Source organism: Vigna angularis, chromosome 10 (genome assembly GCF_016808095.1).
Source record: "Vigna angularis cultivar LongXiaoDou No.4 chromosome 10, ASM1680809v1, whole genome shotgun sequence".
Lineage (NCBI taxonomy): Eukaryota > Viridiplantae > Streptophyta > Magnoliopsida > Fabales > Fabaceae > Vigna > Vigna angularis.
The window spans coordinates 27,312,921-27,338,886 of NC_068979.1; the positions used below are offsets into that span (position 1 = coordinate 27,312,921).

Sequence of the window (25,966 nt, forward strand, 5' to 3'; positions counted from 1 at the left end):
CTTCGTTGTTCTGATTTGGCCATGTAATCATCCAAATCCGGTGGGGTTGCTTGCACCAACTCACTTCACAGTGTCACGTAATCATCCAACATAACACCTCACTCAAATTTGGCCATGCCATCAACACCGTTATATTTTTAACGACGTCCATGAATAGGACCGAATTGAACATTTTTAAACAAAATATGGGGTCATATTGAACTTTTTCAAAAGGTAGGACCATTTTGAACCAAACCCCCAAAAGTAGGGACTAAATAATGTATTAAACCTTTAACATTTTTAAACAATGTAAACGTTAATGTAAAATAATAGACTAAATTAACTATATTTTTTAAACACAATTAAATTCAATTGAATAGAAAAATATTGAAATTGAAATGAATCTTATAATTAAATATAAAAACCAAAGTAAAGTTTTCTTACTTTCATTTCAATTTTGTGTGTATAAGGCAGCAATGTCTCTCCAAATTAAATTTGAACTGCCAAAAATATATTTAAAACGGTTTTACAACTATTTAATTATTTACTAAAAATATCGTTATAATACAAATTTATTTTTCTATTTATCAAGGAAGTTGGGAACTTACTTACCCTATTTTATTTTATAAATTTAGAAGGCTTGATATGATTCTAAAATCTTCAGTTTAAAAAGTTCTTCTTTCTTTCGCATTTAATTCAACTGTATAGCAGTTGTAAGTTTGATTATTGTTAAATTGAGATAGGAGAAACTAGTGAAGTGGAGGGTATTGTTTTTTTTTTTTACTTAGTGATTATTCATATATTCTACTCTTTGAAAACTTGCTTTTTCTTTATTTCTGTCCTCCAAATAGTGTGAAAAAAGTTATGCATGTTCCAAATCTAAAATCACTTATCCACAATATCGTGAACAACTTTTGTCTACCTAATTTTTCTTAATTCAAACGGTATTGACTATGTTAAAGATAGAGATGAAAGCAAAGTCGAAGACGATTTGAGAATGGAAGATTTGAAGGTTCATTGTTTACAACATCAAACATAAATATTAATTACTTTTTTCTTCTAAGAAGCATATGTTTCTTTTCTGCTTTAAACACTTTTGTTGATGTCTAAGGTTTGACCTTTGATCGAAAAAAGTTCAACAAAACAAAGATGGTGTTTACGTATGTTTAAGACAAAGTTTCTTGATTACTATCAGAACATTTTGGATTTCTTAAACTTTTGTAAATAACAACATAACTTTCTTTTGTTTTTTTAATATATTTAAACTCTTATTTTTAACAATTTTATAACTTTTTAATGAATTTGAACATAAAAACTCTTTTCAACCTGTTTGGTTTACATACAAACCTTTAAAAAACTCAAAAAAGGAAGTAACTTTTAGTTTTAATAAGATATAACTAGGTATATTTTGAGTAAGCATAGAGAAAAGATATATAATATCTTGTTCGAATTGTTGTTTGTTAGGTTTTCGTTGGTGTGCCTTATTTTCCCTTCCCTTTCGTTGTTTTGGCGTGTTGTTTGCATTGTAGTGTGATAAGTTTTTATTGCTCTGCCATCCTTTTCCTTTGTTTCTTCTATCATTGACTTAGTTGTTTTTGGTTTTTGGTAGTGTGGTGTTGCCGTCTTCGAAGACACTGGTGGTAAGAAAATTGCACAATGTTTACACATTCGTATATCTGATTATTGTCGTTTGATTCATTTTTTTTTTGTGTTTGTATTTATTTTAGTTTTGGAAACCCCTATTTTTGTTTTTGGTTTTAAGGTTTCATTTGGTTTTTGGTTATTGATTCATTAGTTGGACAAAGTGTTTACTTTTATGTAGGATGATTGAAAACCTAATTTTATGTGTGAAACAATGCTGTTATAACTTGCTTTGGGAATTTGTTGGTCTATTTCACTAATGAATTTTAGACAAAATTTTATGACAATACATGTTGAAAAGGAATCTTCAAGTGGTACAAAATTGAAGACAAATTATCTTCAAAAATAAGGATATGATAGAAAACTATCTCTCCAACACATTAGGAAGAATATTTTCAATTTAAATGATTTATGACAAGGTCAAAAATAAAAACACGTCTCCTTGATTCTTATAATGTTCTATAAAGAAGAAAATCTAAATAACACGAAGATCATGAGCACAACTAAATAATGATTTAGGAAATTAAATAAAGAATTTAGGAAATTAAATAAATTGTAATTTTATTTTAATTTTATATAATGTTAAATTTGTTGGGCGAGCGGACCTCGCTAGGCGAAAGTTTATATCTGTAATTTTCATTTTATATGTGTTTGGGCTTTATTTTAGGGTTTATAGGTTTTCTCAAACTTATGTGCCTATATATAGAGGTACTAAAAGTTGATGTAAACACTTTTGAGTCATATTATATACATTTGTATTCTTTGAGTGAAGATTTTCTTGGTTATTGGATTACAATTCTAATTCTTATCAAAGATTAATAAGACGTATTAAGAAGTTTCCAGTGTCAGTGATGGTTTTGAATAAGTGATGATTTTGAGAAACTTAAGGCATGTCCTTCTAAGCAAAATTCTCAAGAACTAAACCTTGTCCTATTCATCGAACCATAAACTAGTTCAATTGATGTAGAGGACTGTCATTTTCAAATACTATTTCTTTATTTCTTTATATTTATATGATTTACTTTATTGATTTTTTCAAAGTTGATGTTAGATATTATATTTTATTGTTTTTAAGCATATTTCTAAATGTATTTTCACCCATTTCTATAATCCAACTTATTAATTGTATTTAGAAAATTATAAATGAAAGAAGTTTTACTTTATTTTCAGACTATTAAAATTAAAAATTATACTTTTGTCTTCTAACATTATGTGGAATCCATTTATTGCCTATGTATTGAAAACAAATAATTACTTCAAATTGTAATAATCAGTATACTAGTATATAATGCCCTAAACGGGATATTAAGAACAAAATTAGTATTTTCGAATTTCAAAATGGTGAAAAACAAAGAAAATTATTTACAGAAATTAAAACAAAAATTCATAAGTTATATAGGGACTCAAACAAATATTTTGAAATTTTATATATAAAAAAACAACTTGAATCAAAATCAAAACTCTCTTATTGCATAGAAATTGAATCCATATACATATCTAATGCCTCAAATTTTTAGATTAATAATTATATATTTTTAATTTTTTTTTTATAAATTTCAATCATCATCCCATACATACATAACTACAAATATTTGACATTTTTCCAGCATACTCTAAAAATGTACCTACTTCTTTTTTTCACACTCTCTTCCTTTGTACTTATTTTTCCTACTCAAGACTAAAAGATAAAAAGGAAATGAAAAAGCCGAACCCGACCCGTTTTAGGATCCATCTTAATCACATTGAATGACCCAAATGGCTTTCATCAGTGGCGCAATTCCGAGTACAAGTTCAACTTTAGAACATCTTAGTTACTTTACATTCAACCATAAATATATATAAAGAACCTCGATTGCACACTCCAATTGAATGAAAGTCGAAGAATGGATCAATCACAGAATCAGCGACCAGCTACATCGACAACACCTTCGCGTTCTCTCCAGTTCCACCCTGCTCGTGGCACCATTCTCGATCTCTTCAACCTCTACTTAGGACTCGGCGTATTTTCTCTTCCTCTCTTTTTCGTCTGTCGTCTTCTTCTTCTACTTCTTTTTCTTCTTTTTCTCTATGTTTTTTCCTTTTCATTCTCATTTTTTTTTTCATTTTCACAGCGAAATAGCCGCCACAAACCCGAAGAATCACTTCGCGAACCACCGTAAGTTCTCTCACTCTGTAATTGTTACGTTTTTCTAAATTTGCTGCTGGAACTTTGAGAATTTATCACGATTTGCACCGGTGATTTTTGACGTAAAGAACTGCTTTCACTTAATGCTTTATGCAAACGTGGTTATAGGTTTTTTCGATATTGAAATGTTCGAATGCTTTTATTCTACATCTGCATAATAATAGTTGTCATAATTATTATAGTTTTTACAGCGCTTTGTTTTCTGAATTACTTATTGTACTTAGTTCTGAATGATTACTTTCCAATTCAGTGTTTTTATTTATTTCCCAAAGTTGGTGAATAAGAAATGTGAGAATTTTTTCGCATGAGTTTTACAATATTTAGGGTCTGAATGGATAAACTTGTTCAAAGAAACATATACTTTACAATATTTAGGGTATGATTAGATAAATTTCTTCAACGAAGAAAAGTTGAATTAAACTTGTCCATAAGTTAAAGTTAAATTATTAACAGGTTAATTTATAGAAACTTTATCACATTATTGTTTTTAGAAGACAAATTTTAACTAAATTTTTCTTATTGAAAAACTTATTTAATTGTTTTTTCTTATTTTGTCTTCCAAAAATAGGCATAATGATGAGTAGGGTTGTGTGGTATGTTTTTGTTTTGCGCCTTCTTAAATTTTTCAAAGTTGGAATGATTACTTTCAGGAACAAGACTCAGAAACGTGTACACGCACTTAATCGGGAGCTTCCTCCACCAAATGAGCAATTCATTCTAGATTTTGAGCAACTCCAGAGCCAGTTTCCTGTGAGTTTGAAATTATATGGTGCAATTTTTGTTGTGTTGACTTTGGTTTGTTTTAATTTAAAAAACATGACATTTTATTTTATTTTAGAAGGATTGAGTGACTAATAGTTTGTTTATAAGCGTGATTTACTACAAAATTTGTGGCGTTGATTGATTTGTGCAGTCGACTTCACCATGTGGTAAAACTTTGGTTGATGTTGTTTATTTGTTGATTACATGGTTTCTTTTCAGGACCAAGATCAATTACGCTCTGTTACAGAAGCAATTCTTATATCGCTTGTAGTGCAGTGTAGTGGCCATGGACCAAGGGCAGACTTTCTTCTTTTTGTTTTACGTGGCTTATGCGGTATTGGATGCATTAACTGGGACTCCCTTCTGCAGTCCCTTCTTTCCTCGGTTTCTTCTGCAGAATTACCTGTTGGTCAACTGAGTCAAGCAGTGCCAACTGTTTCCTCATCGAGCTTATCACAGACGGGAATGTTGCCACCTCCAAGCACGATTGCTAATTCTTCTAATTTTCAGTCTTCAAATCCTGCATCTCCTTTGACATCTGTTCATGCTATTGGCTCCCCTGCTCAGTCAACGATAGAACCATTATCATGTGCAGCTATGTCTCCTGTCAAATCATCTGATATTTCCTCTGCTGGACAACAATCTAAACTAAGAGGTGGTTCATCTGTTAGAAATAATGATATCAGTAATAGTAGCCTTCGTCAGCTATGTTGCAAGATCATTTTAATTGGTCTTGAGTTCAGTTTAAAACCAGTGACTTATGCGGAAATTTTCAACCATATGCTAAATTGGTTGTTGAATTGGGACCAGAGGCAACAGGGAATCAATGAATCTGATGTTATAAAATCGTGGAGACCTGACAAATCTGTGATTGCATGGCTACACAGTTGTCTGGATGTGATTTGGCTTTTAGTTGATGAGGGAAAATGTCGGGTACCCTTCTATGAATTGTTACGTAGTGATTTGCAATTCATAGAAAATATTCCTGATGACGAAGCACTATTCACTCTTATCTTGGAGATCCATAGGAGACGAGATATGATGGCTATGCACATGCAAATGTTAGATCAGCATCTTCATTGCCCTACCTTTGGGACTCATCGGATCCTGACTCAGACGACACCTACTGTTTCAGGTGAAGCTGTAACCCACATGCGACTATCACCAATTACATATTCAAGTGTACTTGGAGAACCATTGCATGGAGAGGTGATGGATCTCATTTCCATTTCAAGATGTTCATTAGTGATGTATGAGCATGTTTTTAAATACCAAGTACTATTATAATCATTGGTATCATGTTCTGGAAAATTGTCAGAGGACTAGTTAAGGATAGAAGCATATGCTATTTAGTATGTGACATATGTCTTTGATAACTTGCTTCACTCTTGATATCTTGTAATTCAGACAACATAGATACTTATAAAAACACTTCCTATCTCTAGTTGAAAAGATGAATATAATTATTGTTTTCTACTCCATTACTTGTACTGAATTTTAACTGCAATATTTTGTGGCATCAGTAGTCAGAAAGTAACCACTTAGTCAGCCAAGAGTTGAATACAAAAAATAAGGGCCTGGAATGCTTATAATAATTTTAATGAATTTAATTTTAATTATTACAAGTGTATGCAGTCCATTTGGTGATAGAATGAAAGTTTCCCATTTCATTGTCTTTATTTTGCTATGCTGCTTTTATTGAGCTGTAGTGTATTTATTTATATTTTTCATGACGTTCCTTTTACAGTCATTGAAAAAAGGAGCATATCTTGTATAATAAAGAATATCTATATCATATATGTCGTATTAGTAATGATTTTATTTATTCCCGTGTCATATCTTCATTATTAAGTATATCAAATCTCCTTTATTTATTGTTTTGATTCCATTTTCTTACTATAAATAAAGTATCCGTGATGTCTCATTTTTCAGCTCAGTGTCTTTCTCTTCTGTATTGTTCAACAATTCCCATTTAGAGTGAAGTTGTTGATTCAGGATATGCCCCCAGTTTAAATCTACTTTTGGATTTTGCTTAATGATTTTGTGACTACTATTTGATTAGTGATAGCAGATTTAAGTAAAAAATCATGAGGATTGTCTATTCTTAAGCTCAAATTATTCACTGAGATCTTATATTTTATTTGGAAAGGCTTTCGATAAGTGGTGGTTTGTGACATCCATCAATTAGCATAGGCTCTTTGAACCAATGAGTTTTCTATACTTCCATGCATAAACTGTAGTGTTGTTTATAACTTCAGTATGAAGTATGGTTCTTGTTAGAATCTATTTTATTTCTGTCAGAAATCATTGTTTTTTATTAGTTATATTTTTTCCTTATTTAGCAGATTATAATTATTGTGAATAATGGGGATATTCCTCAATCATAGGGATCTGATTGTCTAGGAGTTATTATTATGCTTCCTAAAATAGCTTCCTAGCCTTGTATATATGGATTGTATTCTCAGCACAATAATAATATAAGATTCTACCCTAAATTATGAGAGTTTTGTAATTTTGTTATTTAGAAGAGGACAGAGGTGTAAATCTCAAAACTGATTATTTGATGGCTATTGTGTTTTGAATATCCTTGTGCATGAAAGAGTTAGATGGTTTCACACTAGTTCTTAAATTGTGAACTTTCAATTGGAGGCGTAGACTTAATTGATGTGTAATAGTGATGCTTTGCTTTATGGCTTTATCTATTGTGAGTTCTATCCTCTAGCAATCACGGTAATTAAATATATAAATGCTTATTTGATTATTATTTTTTGTTTTTATGTATGACTTCACCTCTGTGATATGTGTGAGATATAACGGGCTTTTGCCTATATCTTTTTATTTTCCTATTTATAAATGCATAATACAACCCTATGTGCTCAATACACGAGATTCAACTTATGTCTCTCTTTCATTTCAACAATATGGAATAACTATATTGGTTTTGATTCATCTATTGTGTGTGGACATTTGCTAATGTTTAATTTCTACAATCCATTTTTCATTTATGATTGATGACATTTGTTTACCGGCCTTCTTTTTAGTATTTCATTATTCTTGTTTGTATGATTAATTGACTTTTCTCATTTAAATTTTTCTAGTTTCCTGTCTAATATTCTGTTTTATTGGAATGTATTTTCATAATTGCGCATTTATTTCTTTTAATTACTTGAATGTAGTTGACAGGTATGCTTAATATGGTTTGCAACATACTAGCATGTAACTAAGCTATTTTACACTCTGAGAATTTGTCCTGAATTGGTAATTTTGTCACTTAATGCTGTGTATAGGATATCGCATCCTCTATTCAGAAGGGAAGTTTGGACTGGGAGAGAGCTGTACGTTGTATAAGGCATGCTTTACGTACTACACCATCACCTGATTGGTGGAGACGCGTGCTGGTGTTGGCACCTTGCTATAGACTTTCATCTCAAATGCCAACTGCTGGTGCTGTTTTTTCTTCGGAGATGATCTGTGAAGCAACTATTGATAGAATAGTTGAATTATTGAAAATGACAAATTCAGGCAATAATTTTTTATCTCACTCTTTATAACTGTATGCATTACATAGAGGGCTTATTAGGCTTTGTTGGATAGATAAGTAGATTTGAATTCTGCTGTTTTGCTATGAGTTAGCCTTAAAATAAGTTTAGAAAAGGGATGTACATTAATTATTGTATTTTTTACATTCACTAATCTCCATCTTATGGGTAAACGACTATGCTTAAAAGGGGCAATAACAATATAGGGAATAAGGAAACAACAACACCAGGGAAGCAAATATCTAAAGAATAAATACAGAGATATTTTTAACCTCCTAATTGTCTATGATTCCCGAAACATTCCTCATCAAGTTGATAAATCAATACCAACAAACTTTTATTAGTTGTAAACAATCTGAATGCAATACCACTGAATTGCAGTACCCTCCTTAAAATATCCTAATTATCTTAGTTGTATACTGTCAGACTTATTCATATATTTGAAAGTCTTGATTGGCTTATAGAACTTGTTTTTTTCTAAAAAGAAAAGTCTTTCAAAATGTTTTGAAATATTAATCCACTGCATCCTCTTAGGTTTCCTCTTGACTCCTTTTTTTGGTTTTGTTTAATTTTTTTGAGTTTGTGGAGGATTCCCTGTCTTCCCATTTTCAGCCGTTCCCTTTAATGAAATATGTTCTTCCATAAAAAAATGATTATATGGAAATGAGTGTACAGATTTGTTGGAGCATTTGGTTGGGACAGGAATTCCTTATTTTCATACTGTCTTTCTCTGCCAGATTTTGTTCTTTAGATTATTTTATGGCCTCTCTCTGATACTATGCTGATGTTTGCTGCAAGAGATTGGACAGCTATGTCCTACTTTGTTTTCCTATTTTCTTTTAGCTTTTTTCTTATTAGGAGTACTTAATATTAAACAGAAAAATATGTTTTTGATGGGATAATTCACACCCTTCCTCTACCCGTGTATATATAATATATAGAATGACAACTCTCTATGAATTGAAAAGCCACTAAAGCATCTAACTCACACAACTAGCAATAATTAACATACAACTAGCATTAACCTACAACTAGTATTTTCTTATTCTAGCACCCTCTCAAGCTGGAGTATACAAATTGTACGTACCAAACTTGGAATAAATAAATTAAATCCTAGGTCTCCTTAGGGACTTGGTTAACATATGTGCAAGTTGATCGTTTGATCTGACAAACTTAGTACAAACTTCTTTAGACAACAATTTTTCTGGGATAAAACGATAGTTAATTTCTATGTGTTTAGTTCTCTTGTGGAATACTGGATTGGAAGTTATGTGGAGAGTAAGTAAGGAGTTTGTTCAAAAAAGGTAACATTTGGTAAGGGTAACATTGATACCCTTTTTGAAGTCAAGAATAACCCATGAACACAATAGCACAAGCAGAAAGTTTATCTAACCCTAGAGACATTTCATGAACAAAACATACAACCAAACACGAGAAACTTGAAAAGGAGGATCATTTGGAAAGAGAATGCAACAAGCAACATTATTATTAAGTGAAGAGTATGGCATTTGATTGATAAGAAAACATGCATTTAGGATGACATCTTCCAATGATAGATAGGAATATTGACACCACGTAATAGGGTACAAGCAATTTCAGCCAAGTGTCTATTTTTCCTTTCTACTATACCATTTTGTTATGGTGTGTGTGGACAAGTAGACTGATGTAATATAACATGTCAACTTAAGACCGTAAAGAAGTTAGATGAGAAGTACTCTTTGACATTGTCACTTAAAAATTTTAATTATTTGACCGACTTGATTCTTGATTTCATTAAAAAAGGATGTGAAGATAGGCTACAATTATGAACGGTCTTACATAAGATAAACTCAAGTACATCTCGAATATTCCTCAATATACATGACAAAGTATCTACAACTGAAAAAATGAGACACGACTAGGCCCTCCAAATACCAAAATGGACAATAGAAAAACTAGAATTATACCTTGACTCAGTTCTTTTAGGAAAAGAAGATTTAACATGTTTTCCTAGTTGACCGGACTCACATTTTAAAGTTTGAAGACTACTAAGTTTAGGGACCAATTTTTTTAATTTTGATAAATTAGGATGGCCTAACCGATCATTTAAAAGTTTAGGACTTGGAGATACAAAACATGACACAGTGGACTAGATCCAAATAATAACCTTCTAAATTCATGTCCTTCTCCAATCTGTAGATAACCCCTTTACCGTGCTTGGAAAAGAACAAACAAGGAGCAAAATAGAGAGAGGGGGGATCTGCGAACCTAATTGAGGTGGCGCGGCGTTGTTCTGGATGGTGGAAGGTGGCACGTGAACTTCACACGCGAGATTGTGGTGAAGAGAAACAAGGTGGGTGACGGCGGAGACAGGGTCTGGGAGAGGCAGGGGTGGCTGTTGCTCGGAGAGGCAATTTAGATTCATTGGTCATTGGACAGAATTGTTACAGTGGCTGCTCGCCGGTGTATGGCGAGAGAAAAAACAGCAAAAAACATGTCTGAGATGGCTAAGACAGGTAGACTAGGATCGACTTGCTTTGATACCAACTTAATGTTAAACAAAGGGAAAAATATGTTTTTCAGGGGATAATTCACACCCTTCCTCTACGCGTGTATATGTAGAGTTTTAGGGAGCTATGATACATAAAATGACAACTGCCTATGAACGGGAAAGCCACTAAAGCATACAACTCACACAACTAGCAATAATTAACATACAGCTAGCATTTTCTTATTCTAACAGGAGTATTTTTATGTACTGAACTTCTCCACTCTCTGATGTATATTCTCTGTTCTTCTAAATTTTAAGAATCTAATATTCATTTATCCCAAAATGAAAATGATTGATTTTAGGGAGACTTTTGTTATCATATTCCAAAGCTGATTTTGTAAATATCTTGCAGAGATAAATTGCTGGCAGGATTGGTTGGTCTTCTCTGATATATTCTATTTTGTTATCATATTCCAAAGCTGATTCTGTAAATATCTTGCAGAGATAAATTGCTGGCAGGATTGGTTGGTCTTCTCTGATATATTCTATTTTCTTATTAAAAGTGGGTGCATTGATTTTGTTGATTTTGTGGACAAGCTGGTTTCACGACTTACAGAGGGTGATCATCATATACTTAAGACCAATCATGTGACCTGGTTGCTTGCACAGATAATTCGAATTGAGCAAGTTATGAATGCTTTGAACACTGATCCTAGAAAGGTAGTTAATTAAATGCAAAACCTTGTTATTTTATCTTGCTTCCAGTATGGACAAACAGTAAATTGTAGATCTACTTTTTTTGTGATCCAAACATAAAACATTTTCTAATGTTCTGTAAAATGCACATTTTTTCTAGCCTCTAAATTCTTATCAAGAACGCAAAACCTTGTTATTTTATATTGCTTCCATTATGGACAAACAGTAAATTGTAGCTCTACTGTTTTTGTGATCCAAACATATAACATTTTTTAATGTTCTGTAAAATACACATTTTTTCTGGCCTCCAAATTCTTATCAAGAAATAAATATATATTTTTTTTCATACCCAGATTTACTAATTTCGTACAATTTAATGGAAGAACTGGTTTTGGCAGTTGTTATAATACAGAAATAAGTGTCATCTTTATGGTTACAAATATGGGGATCATATCTTTATTAGATGATATCAAATCTCCTCTAATTATTGTATTGATTTCCTTTTCTCTGTATAAGTAAACCATCTATGCTATTGTAGAAACAAGGCTCAAACTCCATTCTTCTTTTTATCTTTACCATTTAACATGATATTATAGTGTATATCACTGGTGAGCCTCCCTAGTCAACATCAGAACACCCAACAATTTAATTATTTCTATTATCTTCCTAAATAAGGCCTTTGTTGGGGCATTCTTAATATATCTTAGGATCTGTACAACAACATCCCAATGTAAGGAGAATTCAAAAGTTGACATACTATGCTCATTGAAAGGGCAAGGTCACAGTGAATCATAGTGAGATACTTTAGGTTGCCAATTAACCATCTGCATCTCTCAGGATCTGGATATGACTCTTCTTGGTTTGGTACAAGTTTGATACTTGGATCCATTGGTATGTCTTTGGCTTAGCATTTAACATCCTTTTTTCTTCTAAAATATCTGAAGCATATTTCTTTGTGATATGAGCAAACCAACCTTGGACTAAGAAACTTTCATACTAAGGAAATACCACAATTGACTAAGGTTTTTTTGTTTGGAACTATTCAGCATGATATTGTTTTAGATGGACAATACCCTCCATATCATTCCAAACTGCTGAATCACAATTTGAAAATGTCCAAACCATGCATGAGATGATTCCTTAAGGCCGTTAAGGCACTTGCAAAGATAACACACCTCATTAGACAACTCCCCTAGAACAACTAATATGCGGAAGGTTAGTGGAGAAATGCATTCTTTAGCAACAAAAGAGAATGTGTTAGTGTAATCTTTGTAGGTGTACATCCTTTAGCAACCAAACAAGCTTTATAACGATGAATGTTCCCATCAGCACCAGTTTTAAGAGTGTATAGCCATTGAAACCCAACAATTGTTTTTCCAGTTGGAAGAGAAACCAACTCCCAAGTACCACTACTATGAAAGACCCAAATCTCGTCAATCATAGCTTGTTTCCATTCTGCTTGAGATAAAACTTCATTTAGGGAGTTATGAGTAGCCACAAAAGTTAAAAGGGAGACATGAGTATAGTGCATGGAGGAAAGATGATGATACCTGAGGTTAATGTAGTGTTGGTTGGGTGGGGGGGTGTTATGGGTAGAATGCATACTTTTTCGAACCAGTTGACTTCAAAATTTGAGGTTGAATTCGACATGGGTGATAGTGTCGAAGAAGGGCTAGAGATTGGTATATTTGAAGAGGTGTTGGAGAAACATCCCTAGGATTGGCAGAGTCATTTTGGTGGTGATGAAAGAAGATTGAGAAAGGAGGGGAAGTGACTGCATATGTCCTGGTTAGAAGGAAATCACGTATGGATATACCAAATTGTTTTCTAATTTCATTGTAAAATGGGTGGAAGATAGAAAACAACTCCGATTGATTTTTCATGAACCAAATCCTAGTACCTTAAAAATAATCATCAATAAAGGAAACCACATTTAAAACCAAAGAGGTAACAGTGTGAGGAGGATCTCAAGTATTAAAGGGAACTAAGAAAAAAGGAGACAAAACTTGTTTATTAATGCTACGAGAAAAGATTGATGAATGTGTTTATCTAACTGACGCGACTCACAATTTAAGCTTACACTTGGCACCATCTTCTACAATTTTGTCAATCTAGGATATCCTAATTGCTCATGAATCATCATTGGAGAAATGGTAGACACATACAAGTGTTGATGGAGAGAGATAATAGAGGCCATGTGGCTTGTCAGTGTCAATATCCGAACCTGCAAGGTGTTAGTATTTTTAGTGAATTTGAGTTTAATGTCATGGGATTTGGTCAATTGGGTAATGGACAGTAAATTAAATGGATAATTAATGAACAAAATCAAGAATAAGGGTTCGAAGTCGTTGGGTAGTGTCAATGCCATAGAGTTGTGCATGTAAACTATTGACAATGATGATAGAGAGTATTTTGTCAGTAGTAGTAAGGGATTGCAAAGTCTTGATGTCCCAACCGTACAAAGCACAACCCTTAATAGGCATCCAGACTCACCTGAGGTACCAAAATCTCCACACTAGAAAAATTGTAGTCTAGAGTCCAGAGATATCAGTACTACTAGATTTGTCAACACTAGTAAACAACTGACATACTATTCACCAAGTCTCCAAAAGGACCACAAATTAATCACATTTTGTAGCAAGTGGAGCATATATGACTTATATGCTCCGATGTAAGGGGGAGTGTTATAATTATATAAATAAGAATCATATGTTTATAATTTTATATATTAGGATTATAGAATTGTATATGTTCTGAATGAATTGCGTGTCAAATGCAGACCACACAATATGTATTTATAGTGTAATATAGAATCAATTATAATAAATACACCTAATAATTAGGAATGAATCATCATAGTTTCACATGTTATGTAATGCTTAATTTCCTAGAAATCTGTAAGCATATCTGTCTTATGTACCAAGCTTGTTATAAATGTACTTATGAGAAATAGAGAAGATTGGGAGAAAATATCCCTTGTGTGTTTAGCATACACATAGGGTAGTTTATTTATATTGTAAGATATGGGCCAATGCCCTTAATACAGAATAGACTAAGCCCAAATAACAGAAACACACATCTTAACATCTAACACTCCCCCTCAAGCTGGAGCATATAAATCATATGTTCCAAGCTTGTTACAAAGATAATCAATTCTAGGTCCTCGTAAGGACTTAGTGAATATGTCTGCCAACTAGTTGCTTGAGTTAACAAACTCAGTCTTGATATCTCCGGATATGATTTTTTTCTCGAATGAAATGACAATCAACTTCAATGTGTTTGGTTCTCTCATGGAAGACAGGGTTAGAGCTAATATGGAGAGCAACTTGATTATCACATATAAGTATCATGTGAGTGACATCTCCAAATTTCAATTCACTAAGCAATTGTTTAAGCCACACAAGCTCGCAAGTAGCTGATGCCATAGCTCTATATTCTGCTTCTGCACTGGACCTTGCCACAACACTTTGCTTCTTACTTTTCCAAGATATCAGGTTGCTACCAATAGAGACACAATATCCAGAAGTAGACCTCCTATCAGAAGGGGAACCAGCCCAATCAGCATCTGAATAACAAACGATTTTTGTATCGTTGTTAGGGCCATATAGCAAACCTTTTCCAAGTGATCTTTTAATATACTTCAGTATGCGAACAACTGCATCCCAATGGTCTTCACATGGGGAGTTTAGAAATTGACTCACCACACTAACTGCGAAGGAAATGTCAGGACGCGTAACAGTAAGATAGTTTAATTTACCAACTAGTCTTCTGTACCGTTCAGGATCTGAGAAAGGCTCCCCCTGATTTGGTAGGAGTTTGATGTTAGGGTCCATAGGTGTCTCAACAGATTTACAGTTCATTAACCCTGTTTCCTCCAAGATGTCTAACGCATACTTCCTCTGAGATATGACAATACCATCATTGGATTGTGCTACTTCAATACCCAAAAAGTACCGGAGTTTGCCAAGATCTTTGGTTTGAAAATGATGACAAAGGTGTTGTTTCATCTGAGAGATGCCAAGATAGTCGCTTCCTGTGAGAACAATATCATCGACATACACTATTAAGTAGATACATCCAGCACTCGAGTAGCGATAGAACACTGAATGATCCACTTCACTGCGAGACATACCAAATTGTTGAACAACACAACTGAATTTACCAAACCAGGCCCGAGGAGACTGTTTTAAGCCATATAAGGATTTGCGAAGACGACATACCAATCCAGATGACTCCCCCTGAGCAACAAAGCCAGGCGGTTGCTCCATATAAATTTCTTCATGCAAATCACCATTGAGGAAAGCATTTTTGACATCAAGTTGGTAAAGAGGCCATTGTCGAAGAGCGGCCATGGCAATGAATAGGCGAACAGAGGTCATTTTTGCCACTGGAGAAAAAGTATCACCATAATCTAAACCAAAAATCTGTGTGTAGCCTTTGGCAACCAGTCGAGCTTTCAGACGATCAATTGTGCCATCAAGACCAACCTTGATAGCATACACCCACCTGCAACCAACAACAGACTTTCCAGATGGTAATTGGACAAGCTCCCAAGTTCCACTTTCCTTAAAGCACTTAATTCATCCATCATAGCTTGACGCCAACCAGGATGAGTTAAGGCATCACCCACAGATTTGGGAATTGACACAGAAGAAATGGATGAGAGACAAGTATAAAAAGATGGAGATAATCTGTGGTAATTAAGAACAGTATAATGGGGGGAAGGGTTACGGGTAGAGCGTATACCTTTACGGAGGGCAATAGGCAAGTCAGACTCAGTTACTGGAGCCGGAGGAGACACATGAGGCGGCACCGGAAGTGAGTCATGAGGGAGACAATTACGGCGACTATAAACCTGAAGGGGTGGAGGTGAAGGATGATCCTGTGGTGAATGAGAGTCTAAAGAAGGAGAAGACAAAAGGGGTGGAGCATCACCAGGAGGATCACAGATAAGAGGGATATCAACAGTAACAGGGAGAGGTACAGAACTAGAAGATAGATGTGAAAAGTAAAAAGAAGACTCATCAAAAGTGACATCAGCAGAGATAAAATGACGATTGAGGGAAGGGAAAAAAACTTATAGCCCTTTTGTGACAGTGGAAATCCTAAGAAGACACATTTGTGAGACCTAGGAGATAACTTATCAAGACCAGGACTAAAATCATGAACAAAACATGTAGACCCAAAAACTCGAAGAGGTAATGGATGCAGAGGGTCTTGAGGAAATAAGATAGAATGAGGGATTTTGTTATCTAGGACGGAAGATGGCATGCGGTTGATAAGATAACATGCTGTGAGAACTGCATCACCCCAAAAACGTGAGGGTACTTGACCATGAATCAGAAGTGTACGAGTTGTTTTAATAAGGTGTCTATTCTTGCGCTCAGCCACCCCATTTTGTTGAGGGGTATAAGCACATGAGGTTTGGTGAAGAATGCCATGAGAAGCCATAAACTGTTTAAACGGTTGAGAAAGGTATTCACGGCCATTATCACTACGTAAATTTCGAATAGAAACCCCAAATTGTGTTTTTATTTCATTGAAAAAAGATTGGAAAATAGAAAACAACTCCGAACGATTCTTCATTAAAAACAACCAAGTACATCTGGAATAGTCATCAATAAAGGTAACAAAATACTGAAAACCTAAAATAGACTTAACACGACTAGGTCCCTAAATGTCAGAATGAACCAATGAAAAGGGGGACGACGCCCGTTGTGAGACACTACGAGGAAAGGAACTACGAGTATGCTTTCCTAACTAACAAGACGCACACGACAAACTTGATAATGTGGACAACCTCGGGACAAGTTGTTGTAGTTTGGCAAGACTAGGATGACCGAACTGAGCATGAAGAAGGGATGGTGACTCCATGACTACGCCAACATGTGGAGAAGGGCGGAGATGATAAAGGCCATGAGACTCACATCCTGTGCCAATCATGTGTTTCGAACTCCGGTCCTGCAACCAAACAAAATCTTTAGTAAATGAAATAACACAATTAAGAGTACGAGTTAAACGACTAATGGACAATAAGTTGAAGGGAGACCCATGGACATAAAGTACATGATTTATGGATATGGATGGAAAAATATTATCAGTACCAATACCATGAGATGAGACTCTAGACCCATCAGCCATTGTTACCGAGGGTAAATTATCCGGACATGACAAGGAAGAAAACAAGGACTTGTTACCAGTGATATGATCGGTGGCGCCTGAGTCAAGGACCCAAGGTCCGAGGGAGTGAGTTAGACCAACAAAAGGTGTACCTGTACGTGCAACAGATGCAGATGTAGTGGAACCAGAGTGCTGATGATCCTCATACCATCTGAGAAATTCGTTAAAGATTGCAGGTTTGTCTACGGTATTAGATGAAGTAGGATGGTCTGCAGACGGTGATCGGGGAGGTGGATCAGAATTTGCCATTGCTACAGGTCGAGGAGGACGTCCATGGAGAGCATAACATCTATCAATCTTGTGGCCTAACTTGCCACAATGGTCACATTTTGGACGTCCTTTACTTGGCTTGCGAGACCGACTTCGATCATCACGTTGAGCAGCCATAACAGAGGAATCATCAGTATGAGGAGATGTCTCAGTGACGGGTTTGCTCGGTATACGCAAAAGAGCAAAACAAGTAGAAGTAAAGTTGGGTATGACAGGAGAACCCAAAATCTGATCACGGACATGAGAAACATCATCAGAGAGTCCGTATAATGCCAACAACATGAAGAACTTTGATCGTTATTCCAATTCTTCAGCAGGAGCGGAAGCAGGAGGTAATATATCATTAAAGTCATGAAGAAGGGCATGAATTTTACCCAAATATTCTGCCATGGGACCAGGATTGCGCGGACCAATAACAATTAATAGGTCCTGACAAACACCATAAAGACGCTGAGTGTCATTTGTATATAACAACTTCGCTTGTGCCCATACTTCTGAACATGTTTCATAGGATCGAAACATTTGTTTCAGTGAGGAGTGAATGATGGACTTTATAACAATGCATAACTGAGCATCAATTTTCATCCAGCGGGAAGTGTCATCTATGGGAGCAGTAGTCACATTTTGAGTAAGATGATCTAAGTACCCCTGACTCTTCAACCAAAGTTTGATGTCGGATGCCCATGTTGCATAATTTGTGCCATCTAACTTGTCAATGGACAAGTGTACATTCACATAATTGGTATATATTGAGGGATCAGAAGATGAGCCACCAATAGAGGTGTTTGTAGACGAGGAAGACGCCATAGAGAGGGAGAAACCCTAAAAATTCAAAGTGCTCCGATTGACGCAACGACCACAGATCCAGAAAGAGGGCGAGGAGGCGATCACGGCGGTGCTGATCGGCGGCAGAAAGCTTCGGCGACGCGCCGGCACGCGCGGCGGCAGCGACGACTCTTGCGGCGGCGCGTGGAGGCGCGTGGGTGGTTCGTTCGCCGCGATCTTCGTACCACGGTGGTCGCCCGGCCGATACGATTCCGATGGTGTGGCCGCTGGTCGATTCTGGAACTCCGGCGGCGGCGGCGATGGCGGCGTCGATAACAGCGGCAGTGATGGGTGCCGGAGATCGTGGAGTTGACTGGAACTATTCCTGTGCTCTAGATACCATATGAGAAATAGAGAAGATTGGGAGAAAATATCCCTTGTGTGTTTAGCATACACATAGGGTAGTTTATTTATATTGTAAGATATGGGCCAATGCCCTTAATACAGAATAGACTAAGCCCAAATAACAGAAACACACATCTTAACATCTAACAGTACTCAATCCGAGGGCCTATAAGGGACTTGGTGAGCATGTAAGCTAATTGATTATTAGAGTTGACAAAATCAATAGGAACAGTAGCTGAAGCCATGGAAAAAAGTACAAAAAATGGGATAAAAAGCACTGCCGGGGTATGAGGTAGACAGGTTGAAGCATAGTCTGCCAAGTTAAAGCACAGTCTGCTGAGTTAAAGCACAGTCTGCCAGGTTGGAGCACGGTCGGTCGATTGGAGCACGGTTGGCCAGGTTGGAGCACGATCGGTCGGGTTGGAGCACGGTCAGCTGGGTTGGAGCGGTGAATAAAGTGCAATGGTTGCCAGAGGAAGTCGATCTTGATCGCGGTGGTCACCGGAGGAAAAGGATGCTTGATAACAAAGGAAAGGGTCACACTGTGGTTGACGGTGAATAGAGGCAACAAATAATGGACAGTAGCGAAAGAGGCACGACAGAGAACTGAAATTAGGAGAGTAGTACTAAGGTACTCAGACACAAGTGTTGAAAGACAAAACTTTTATAGTTGACGATGACCATGGCGGGTGGCAAAGACAGTTGTGGAAGATGTCAAGATCTATATAAATTTGTAACAACTGATTTCATTCTAACAGGGATCATATATTTGTAATAAAAGATGTCAAGATCATATCTTTGTTATAAGAGAATTCAAATCTCCTACAATTGAATTAATTTCTTTCTTGAATATAAATGAACCATTCGTGCAATCACAGAAACAAACTGTTTAAGCTCAGTGCTTCTCTTTATCTTTATAGAGTTTAGCAACAATAATACTTGTGTTGGTGTGCATGGAAGTTTTATATTATGTTGTGCTAGGAATACTGTAACTGATGTGTAATATGGCACTGCATGGTAGGTGGAGACAACCAGAAAGATTTTATCATTCCATAGAGAAGACAAAAGTTCGGATCCTAATAATTCTCAAAGTATCTTGCTTGATTTTGTGAGCAGCTGTCAAAATTTACGTATTTGGTCGCTTAACTCATCAACCAGGGAATATCTGAACAATGAACAGCTTCAAAAAGGAAAGCAAATAGATGAATGGTGGAGACAAGCGAGCAAAGGTACACCAGAACACGATTATTTCACCCTAGTTTATCTTATTACATTGTCAAATCACTAATTTTTTACTGTTTATTTGGAAGATTATTTTGAAATATCATAATTTAACTTGCTCAAGTGTATGGTTTTGAAAAAAAACGTGAAGTTTTCATCTTTTTTATAAAATTTTATGTGCCCTCTTATGGACATGGAAAGACTACAAATATGTATATTAATATGTATTACAAATTGTTGTATTTAGAGGAAAATCTTCCTAATTAGAGAAAATACATATAGAATCTTCCTAATTAGGGAAAATATTTTTAGAATCTTAGTTTATTTTTTCAGTATAATGTTTCCTTATTTTTTTTTTGGAAGATTAGATTGTTACAAATAGGTGTAAGGAGAATGTAACATGAATGATAATAATAAAATTCATTCTCTTTTGAAGTTGGTATCAGAACTCCTCATCTTGGGAGCTCTTTTTCTGTAGCCACCGCCACCTCTGTCTGGCCACTGCTGCTACCACCGTAGTTGTTGGTCGTTGAAAGGGCGGAATGGTGCGCCCAACTCTGGCAAACACAATGCCAGAAATTGATCCAAGAATATGCTATTCCAGAGTGATCTATTTAAAATAATAACACTGATAAGGATTATAAATCGGTTCTATTTTAAAGATGTAAGGAATCAACAAACAAAAGTCCTAACGCACAAACACCTACACTGTTACAAAGACAGTAGCTGGAAGCAGTTTTATTATTTTACAACAGTTACAACAATAAAAAACACCAGTGTAAACAAAACTACCCGCAAAAAGAGTAAAACCATCAACTACAAGTGAGGTTCTATTTATTAGGTCCTTACCCGGTTATAACTAATTGCAGTGTAGTCCATAATAATTAAATGCTCCTATTTCCAATAGTTCTATACATTTTATAATATTTGACAGTTTTCTGAGATATTGTTCTGTTTTAGTTAAATGATCATTGCAGTGTTTTTTTGGTTGCATTATTATAACATACACTTGAATTTTAGGGGACAGAATGATGGATTATATGAATATGGATGAACGCTCGATAGGGATGTTTTGGGTTGTGACCTACACAATGGCACAACCTGCTTGTGAAACAGTAATGAATTGGTTAAATTCTGCCGGAGTTGCTGACTTACTGCCAGGAACAAATATGCAGCCTGCTGAGAGATTAATGGCTACACGAGAAGTGAGCCCACTGCCCATGTCATTGTTAGCTGGATTTTCAATAAACTTGTGCGTGAAGTTGTCTTATCAAATGGAAGATTCTCTATTTTCTGGGCAGGTTATTAAACTCTCTCTCTCTCTCTCTCTCTGTCATGTTAAGTAAGATTCCTTTACCAATATGATTGTTTTGCTCCATACCTTTTCTTATTATATAAGTATGCATCAGCACCACCATTGATAGGTTTCCGAACAAGAAACCCAACCAAGAACTCCCTCACAGTCTCTCACACCAAGAAAACAGAGAGATATATGATGAATTGTGTATTATTAACAGAAAGAAGTGTGTGTTTACAAGATGCAGAGGCATAACCCTCTTCACAGGTCTAAAGCCTGTCAACAAACAATGTACTTAAAAACTGCCTTCTAACTATCCAATCAATCTATTTATACAATTCCTCTGCCTTCTATCCTAATCCCCTTTCCCATTATATCCAAATACCTTATATCCTAACAACCATGCTATTCGGAATCCCAACTAAGTTAACACTCTAGATAACATCAATCACTTGTAGCATACTCAAATATTATTAATAACAAATGCAATATTATCACTTGTACCTCTTATTTCACAAACATAACTCCATCCATGAAAGAAAGCAAATAATCTTTCCATTCTATCAGCAATAGGCATGAAATGATTTTTTTTTTTGGTTTTCCTTTGAAAATAGGCACACCAAGATATAACAATAGAATGTACTTGAAGAGAAACCTAACAGATCAATAATTCTACCTCGTGCAGCAGCAGGGGTAGGACCAGAATAGAATTTTGATTTTGATTTATTCTTTTGGCCACTTGCCTCTCGATATCTTTGCAATACAGCCATAAGATTCTTCAAATTGCTGATATTACCTCTATACAATAAATCATGATGTCATCTGCATAAAGAGAGTGTTTAGGAAAATTATATCCACTAGGAGCAAACCATCCCTGTGTAATTTATCAATGCTCCTACTGCGAACTTCTGCTAAGCAAAAAAGAAAAGGAGAAAGTGGTTTTTAATAGTACAATCTGTATGACCATTGAGAAACGCCTAGTTATTATTTTTTTCAGTAAGGATTTCTTCTTCCAAGATGGTGATGAATAATGCTAGTGCATCTCTTATAGGTCAGAGGATATGATAGGTTGCTAGATAGAGGAATCCAAGAACACCATTACAGAACAGCCAACTCACTGAAAAGATCCTGTATTATTGATTCTAGGCACCAAGAATAGCAAGAATGCCTCCAAGGGACAATGTTCCCTTCACACAGGATGCCAATGATCCTGTCAACAATTCTCTAAAACATCCAAAAGCATCCCCTGCCTACAAAGACCCCCTGACCCCCTCATTATATAAAGGAAGTCTCACTCAACCTAACAACCCAACTAACAACTAATTTTTAATTTGTTTCCTCCTATCATACACATTATATCCTATCATTACACACCGCTACAGAACAATCTTGTCTTCAAGGTTGGAACGGTGAAGCTTGATCCGATGGCTCATCTTCATCAACATGTAATCATAAGAAGGGAACCCACTGGCTACTGTCCGCCAATTCAGGTCTGGATGCTTGGGAGGTGGTTGATATGACTCCTTCTGTTCCATTAATGATAAGAACTGCTTAAAACCAAAAGACTTGGAAAACCAGTGACTTCTTGCACGACTCAATTTCTATAGCATATCTTTGCGAGAACTCTTGTTTTCTCATTTCTACTTCTAGATCTTCCATAATTACTTGGCCGTCCCCATAAAGCACAAGTGTCGCAATATGCTTTAAAACTGTTTGCACTGCTTCCATTACTGAAGTTTCTTTCCTACCATCTTTACTTTCCTCCATTGTGAGTAATTCAAGATGGCTAGTTAAAAACAACTCTGCAAGAAAACCAGAAATTCCTTTGTAGCCATTGATAGAAGCAAGATCTACAGGTGTTATAATATCAGGAAATTCAGGATATGGATTTGTAACTGCTATAGTGGATGCACCCCTGGACACCAGGGCCTCAACTGGGTTGCTCCCTGACCCCACTATTTTAACCCCAGGCCTCAACAATTCTGCTCCCTCCTTATCTGGTTTACTACTCTGTGTAGATCTATCTTCCCTCTTCTCTTCATCATTAGCCAAGTACTCTCCTTCTGCAGAGAATTTATTGCCTTTCATGACAGATTTCTCACTTCCTTTTGAGCCCCTTCCATGATTTATGGGTTCTTGTAGTATGTCTTTCTTTTCTTGGACGATTTCTCTTATTTCTTGCACAATGTCTTTTTTTTCTGTCATGGCTCTTCCTTATTTGTTGGCCCCTTTCTCCAAAGTATTTACTCTTTCTTCCATCACGTCCTCAACCTCGTCCTTCCTTCCCCTTCTTTCCCCATCCACCGACCCTTGACTGCCCTCCGAATTCTTGTCTAAAATCTTGGAGTTTTTCATACAATCTCTGAACATCTCCTTAAGTTCTTGATGATCCTCTTTTAGTTCCTCTTTTAGAAGAATCCAAGAATACCACTGCAAAACACCCAAACTCACTGAAAAGATCCTGTATTATTGATTCTAGGCACCAAGAGCAGCAAGAATGCCTCCAAGGGACAATGTTCCCTTCACACAGGATGCCAATGATCCTGTCAACAATTCTCTAAAACATCCAAAGACATCCCCTGCCTACAAAGAACCCCCACTATATAAAGGAAGTCTCACTCAACCTAACAACCCAACTAACAACTAATTTTTAATTTGTTTCCTCCTATCATACACATTATATCCTATTAGGATAACTATAGTCTGATATTTTTACTTGATACTGCAGGTTATACCCAGCATTGCAATGGTTGAAACTTATACCAGATTGCTGCTCTTAGCACCTCATTCACTCTTCCGTTCGCATTTCAATGTAATATTCTTCCCCCTTTGATGATAACATTTTTTTTCTTTATTATTTGGTTTTTTGTACATAAAAATGTGTTATTTTTTGAATTTATTAAATGTTAGACGGAAGTAATTCTACTTTATCATTTGTTGAAATGGGAAATTGAATGTTAAATGAGTTATGCCTGTGGCAGAACTTTATTTTCTGGAAGTCATCGGGCTGCTTTTTTTTTATCTTTATCTTGAAAAGAAGTCATATGGACAAATAAAGTAGGTGATCTAGCTTGTTACTGTGAATCTGTAATGTTAAATTACTTTGGTGAAAAACAAGAATGAGAACTAAATGTCTAAAATAGTGCAATATAGATTTGTGTTTGTCACGTTTACTTGTTCATATAGAATCTAGCGTTCCCTAATTCTTATCCTTTTCCAGGCTTCATATTTTAGTCATTTTTGCTGCTCATTTGTATTCTTTATTTATTTAACCTTTTTTGTTCTCGCTAACTGATACAATGATTATCTCTAAAAAATGTGATTTATTACAGCATCTGGTTCAAAGAAATCCTTCTTTGTTGAGCAAACCTGGGGTAACACTTTTAGTGCTTGAGATATTGAACTACCGACTACTTCCACTTTACAGGTGATTATATCTAGAGTTTAATACCATGTTCTGTCAGTGTAAAACCAACCAGAAGTCGCTGTTGGTATAATTTTTAAGGTAATTGTTATGAAAGTTAGCACACGATAGAAGGTTCTGGTTGTTGTAATTCGGTAAGTGCAAAATTGTTTTAGACTGACAAATGTGTAGACTATTTTCTCATTTAAGTCACAGAATTTATTTTCTTCTGTAAAATTTTTATTTTAACTGTATAGACATTTTTTTTTCGTTTCTAACATGTTCATGTTTTAAACTCATGCTAGAATTAAATAATGCTTTATGGTCCCATCTAGGCTTTTGCCCCAAAATTTATCTCTAGTTTCCAGAAATCAACATAGATGTGCAGATATCTTTTATTTTTAATTGAACCAGACATTAAAATTATGTTTCATAGTGTGAGAAAATCATGGTTGGGAGAATTCGAGGGAAGCATGGTTATCAAAATCACGAGTCAAACGAGTTTACGTTCTCACACCCCTAAAATGATTTAACTCGTAGGTAGAATTGTTAGGGTTTTAACTTTTTCAGTTTTAATTACCTCTTATTGTTTTGGACCATTGGGCCCCTTTACTATGCTGAACTTTTTGGCCAACATTTAAGTTCAACAACTTTTATTTATGTGAAGTATAAACTATAATCAATAAAAATTATGATGAAAGAATAATAGTATTAGAGAAAAATATTTAAAAATATATAATATGATAAACTAATAATTATAATACTGTAAAAAGAAATATTTATAACATTATAAATATTAAATTATTATGTTATTTATTTATATTTTAAAATATTTTTATATGAAGTAAACTCTTATGAGTTTATGATTCGAGTCTACGAATCTCTCACGAGCTTACGTAAACTCTCGAGTTTGACAATCTTGGAGAGAAGACACAATCTTGGAGAGAAGACAAAATTGAGAAAAAGGTGTAAGCTGTATTCTAAGTGTAGTCTGGGGTAGAGTTGCATTTATATAGAGGTTAGTGAGCAGCATCGCAGACCAGAGCAGATAGCAGAACCATAGCTGGTAATAGTATAACTAACTACTGTTCAATGAGGGGAAACAGGTGCTAAGAACCATGTGTTTGAACTACATCACGGCCTTTGATTTACG

The 25,966-nt window shown here is 35.3% G+C and overlaps 2 protein-coding genes across 3 annotated transcripts in view; one reads left to right on the forward strand and one right to left on the reverse strand.

The window, feature by feature from the left end:
- Positions 1 to 3,390: 3,390 nt before the first annotated feature.
- The window catches only part of LOC108335639 (mediator of RNA polymerase II transcription subunit 23), a 37,799-nt gene continuing 15,223 nt past the window's right edge, over positions 3,391 to 25,966 (forward strand). The window contains exons 1-10 of one of the 2 annotated variants that reach the window (XM_052869165.1): positions 3,391 to 3,644; positions 3,732 to 3,775; positions 4,456 to 4,555; positions 4,787 to 5,776; positions 7,855 to 8,089; positions 11,079 to 11,296; positions 19,914 to 20,121; positions 21,134 to 21,414; positions 24,139 to 24,222; positions 24,743 to 24,837. In XM_052869165.1, the coding sequence (XP_052725125.1) occupies positions 3,504 to 3,644; positions 3,732 to 3,775; positions 4,456 to 4,555; positions 4,787 to 5,776; positions 7,855 to 8,089; positions 11,079 to 11,296; positions 19,914 to 20,121; positions 21,134 to 21,414; positions 24,139 to 24,222; positions 24,743 to 24,837 (2,396 nt within the window). In that variant the 5' untranslated portion in view covers positions 3,391 to 3,503. The remainder of the gene's footprint in view (positions 3,645 to 3,731; positions 3,776 to 4,455; positions 4,556 to 4,786; positions 5,777 to 7,854; positions 8,090 to 11,078; positions 11,297 to 19,913; positions 20,122 to 21,133; positions 21,415 to 24,138; positions 24,223 to 24,742; positions 24,838 to 25,966) is intronic. The other variant, XM_017571692.2, reaches the window with a different exon arrangement.
- Positions 15,891 to 19,704, reverse strand: LOC128194212 (uncharacterized). Its single transcript, XM_052869166.1, has 2 exons — positions 17,545 to 19,704; positions 15,891 to 17,233 (listed from the first exon to the last, which is right to left on the reverse strand). Exons 1-2 carry the CDS (start codon positions 18,002 to 18,004, stop codon positions 17,196 to 17,198), a joined length of 498 nt encoding a protein of 165 aa, XP_052725126.1. The 5' UTR covers positions 18,005 to 19,704; the 3' UTR covers positions 15,891 to 17,195.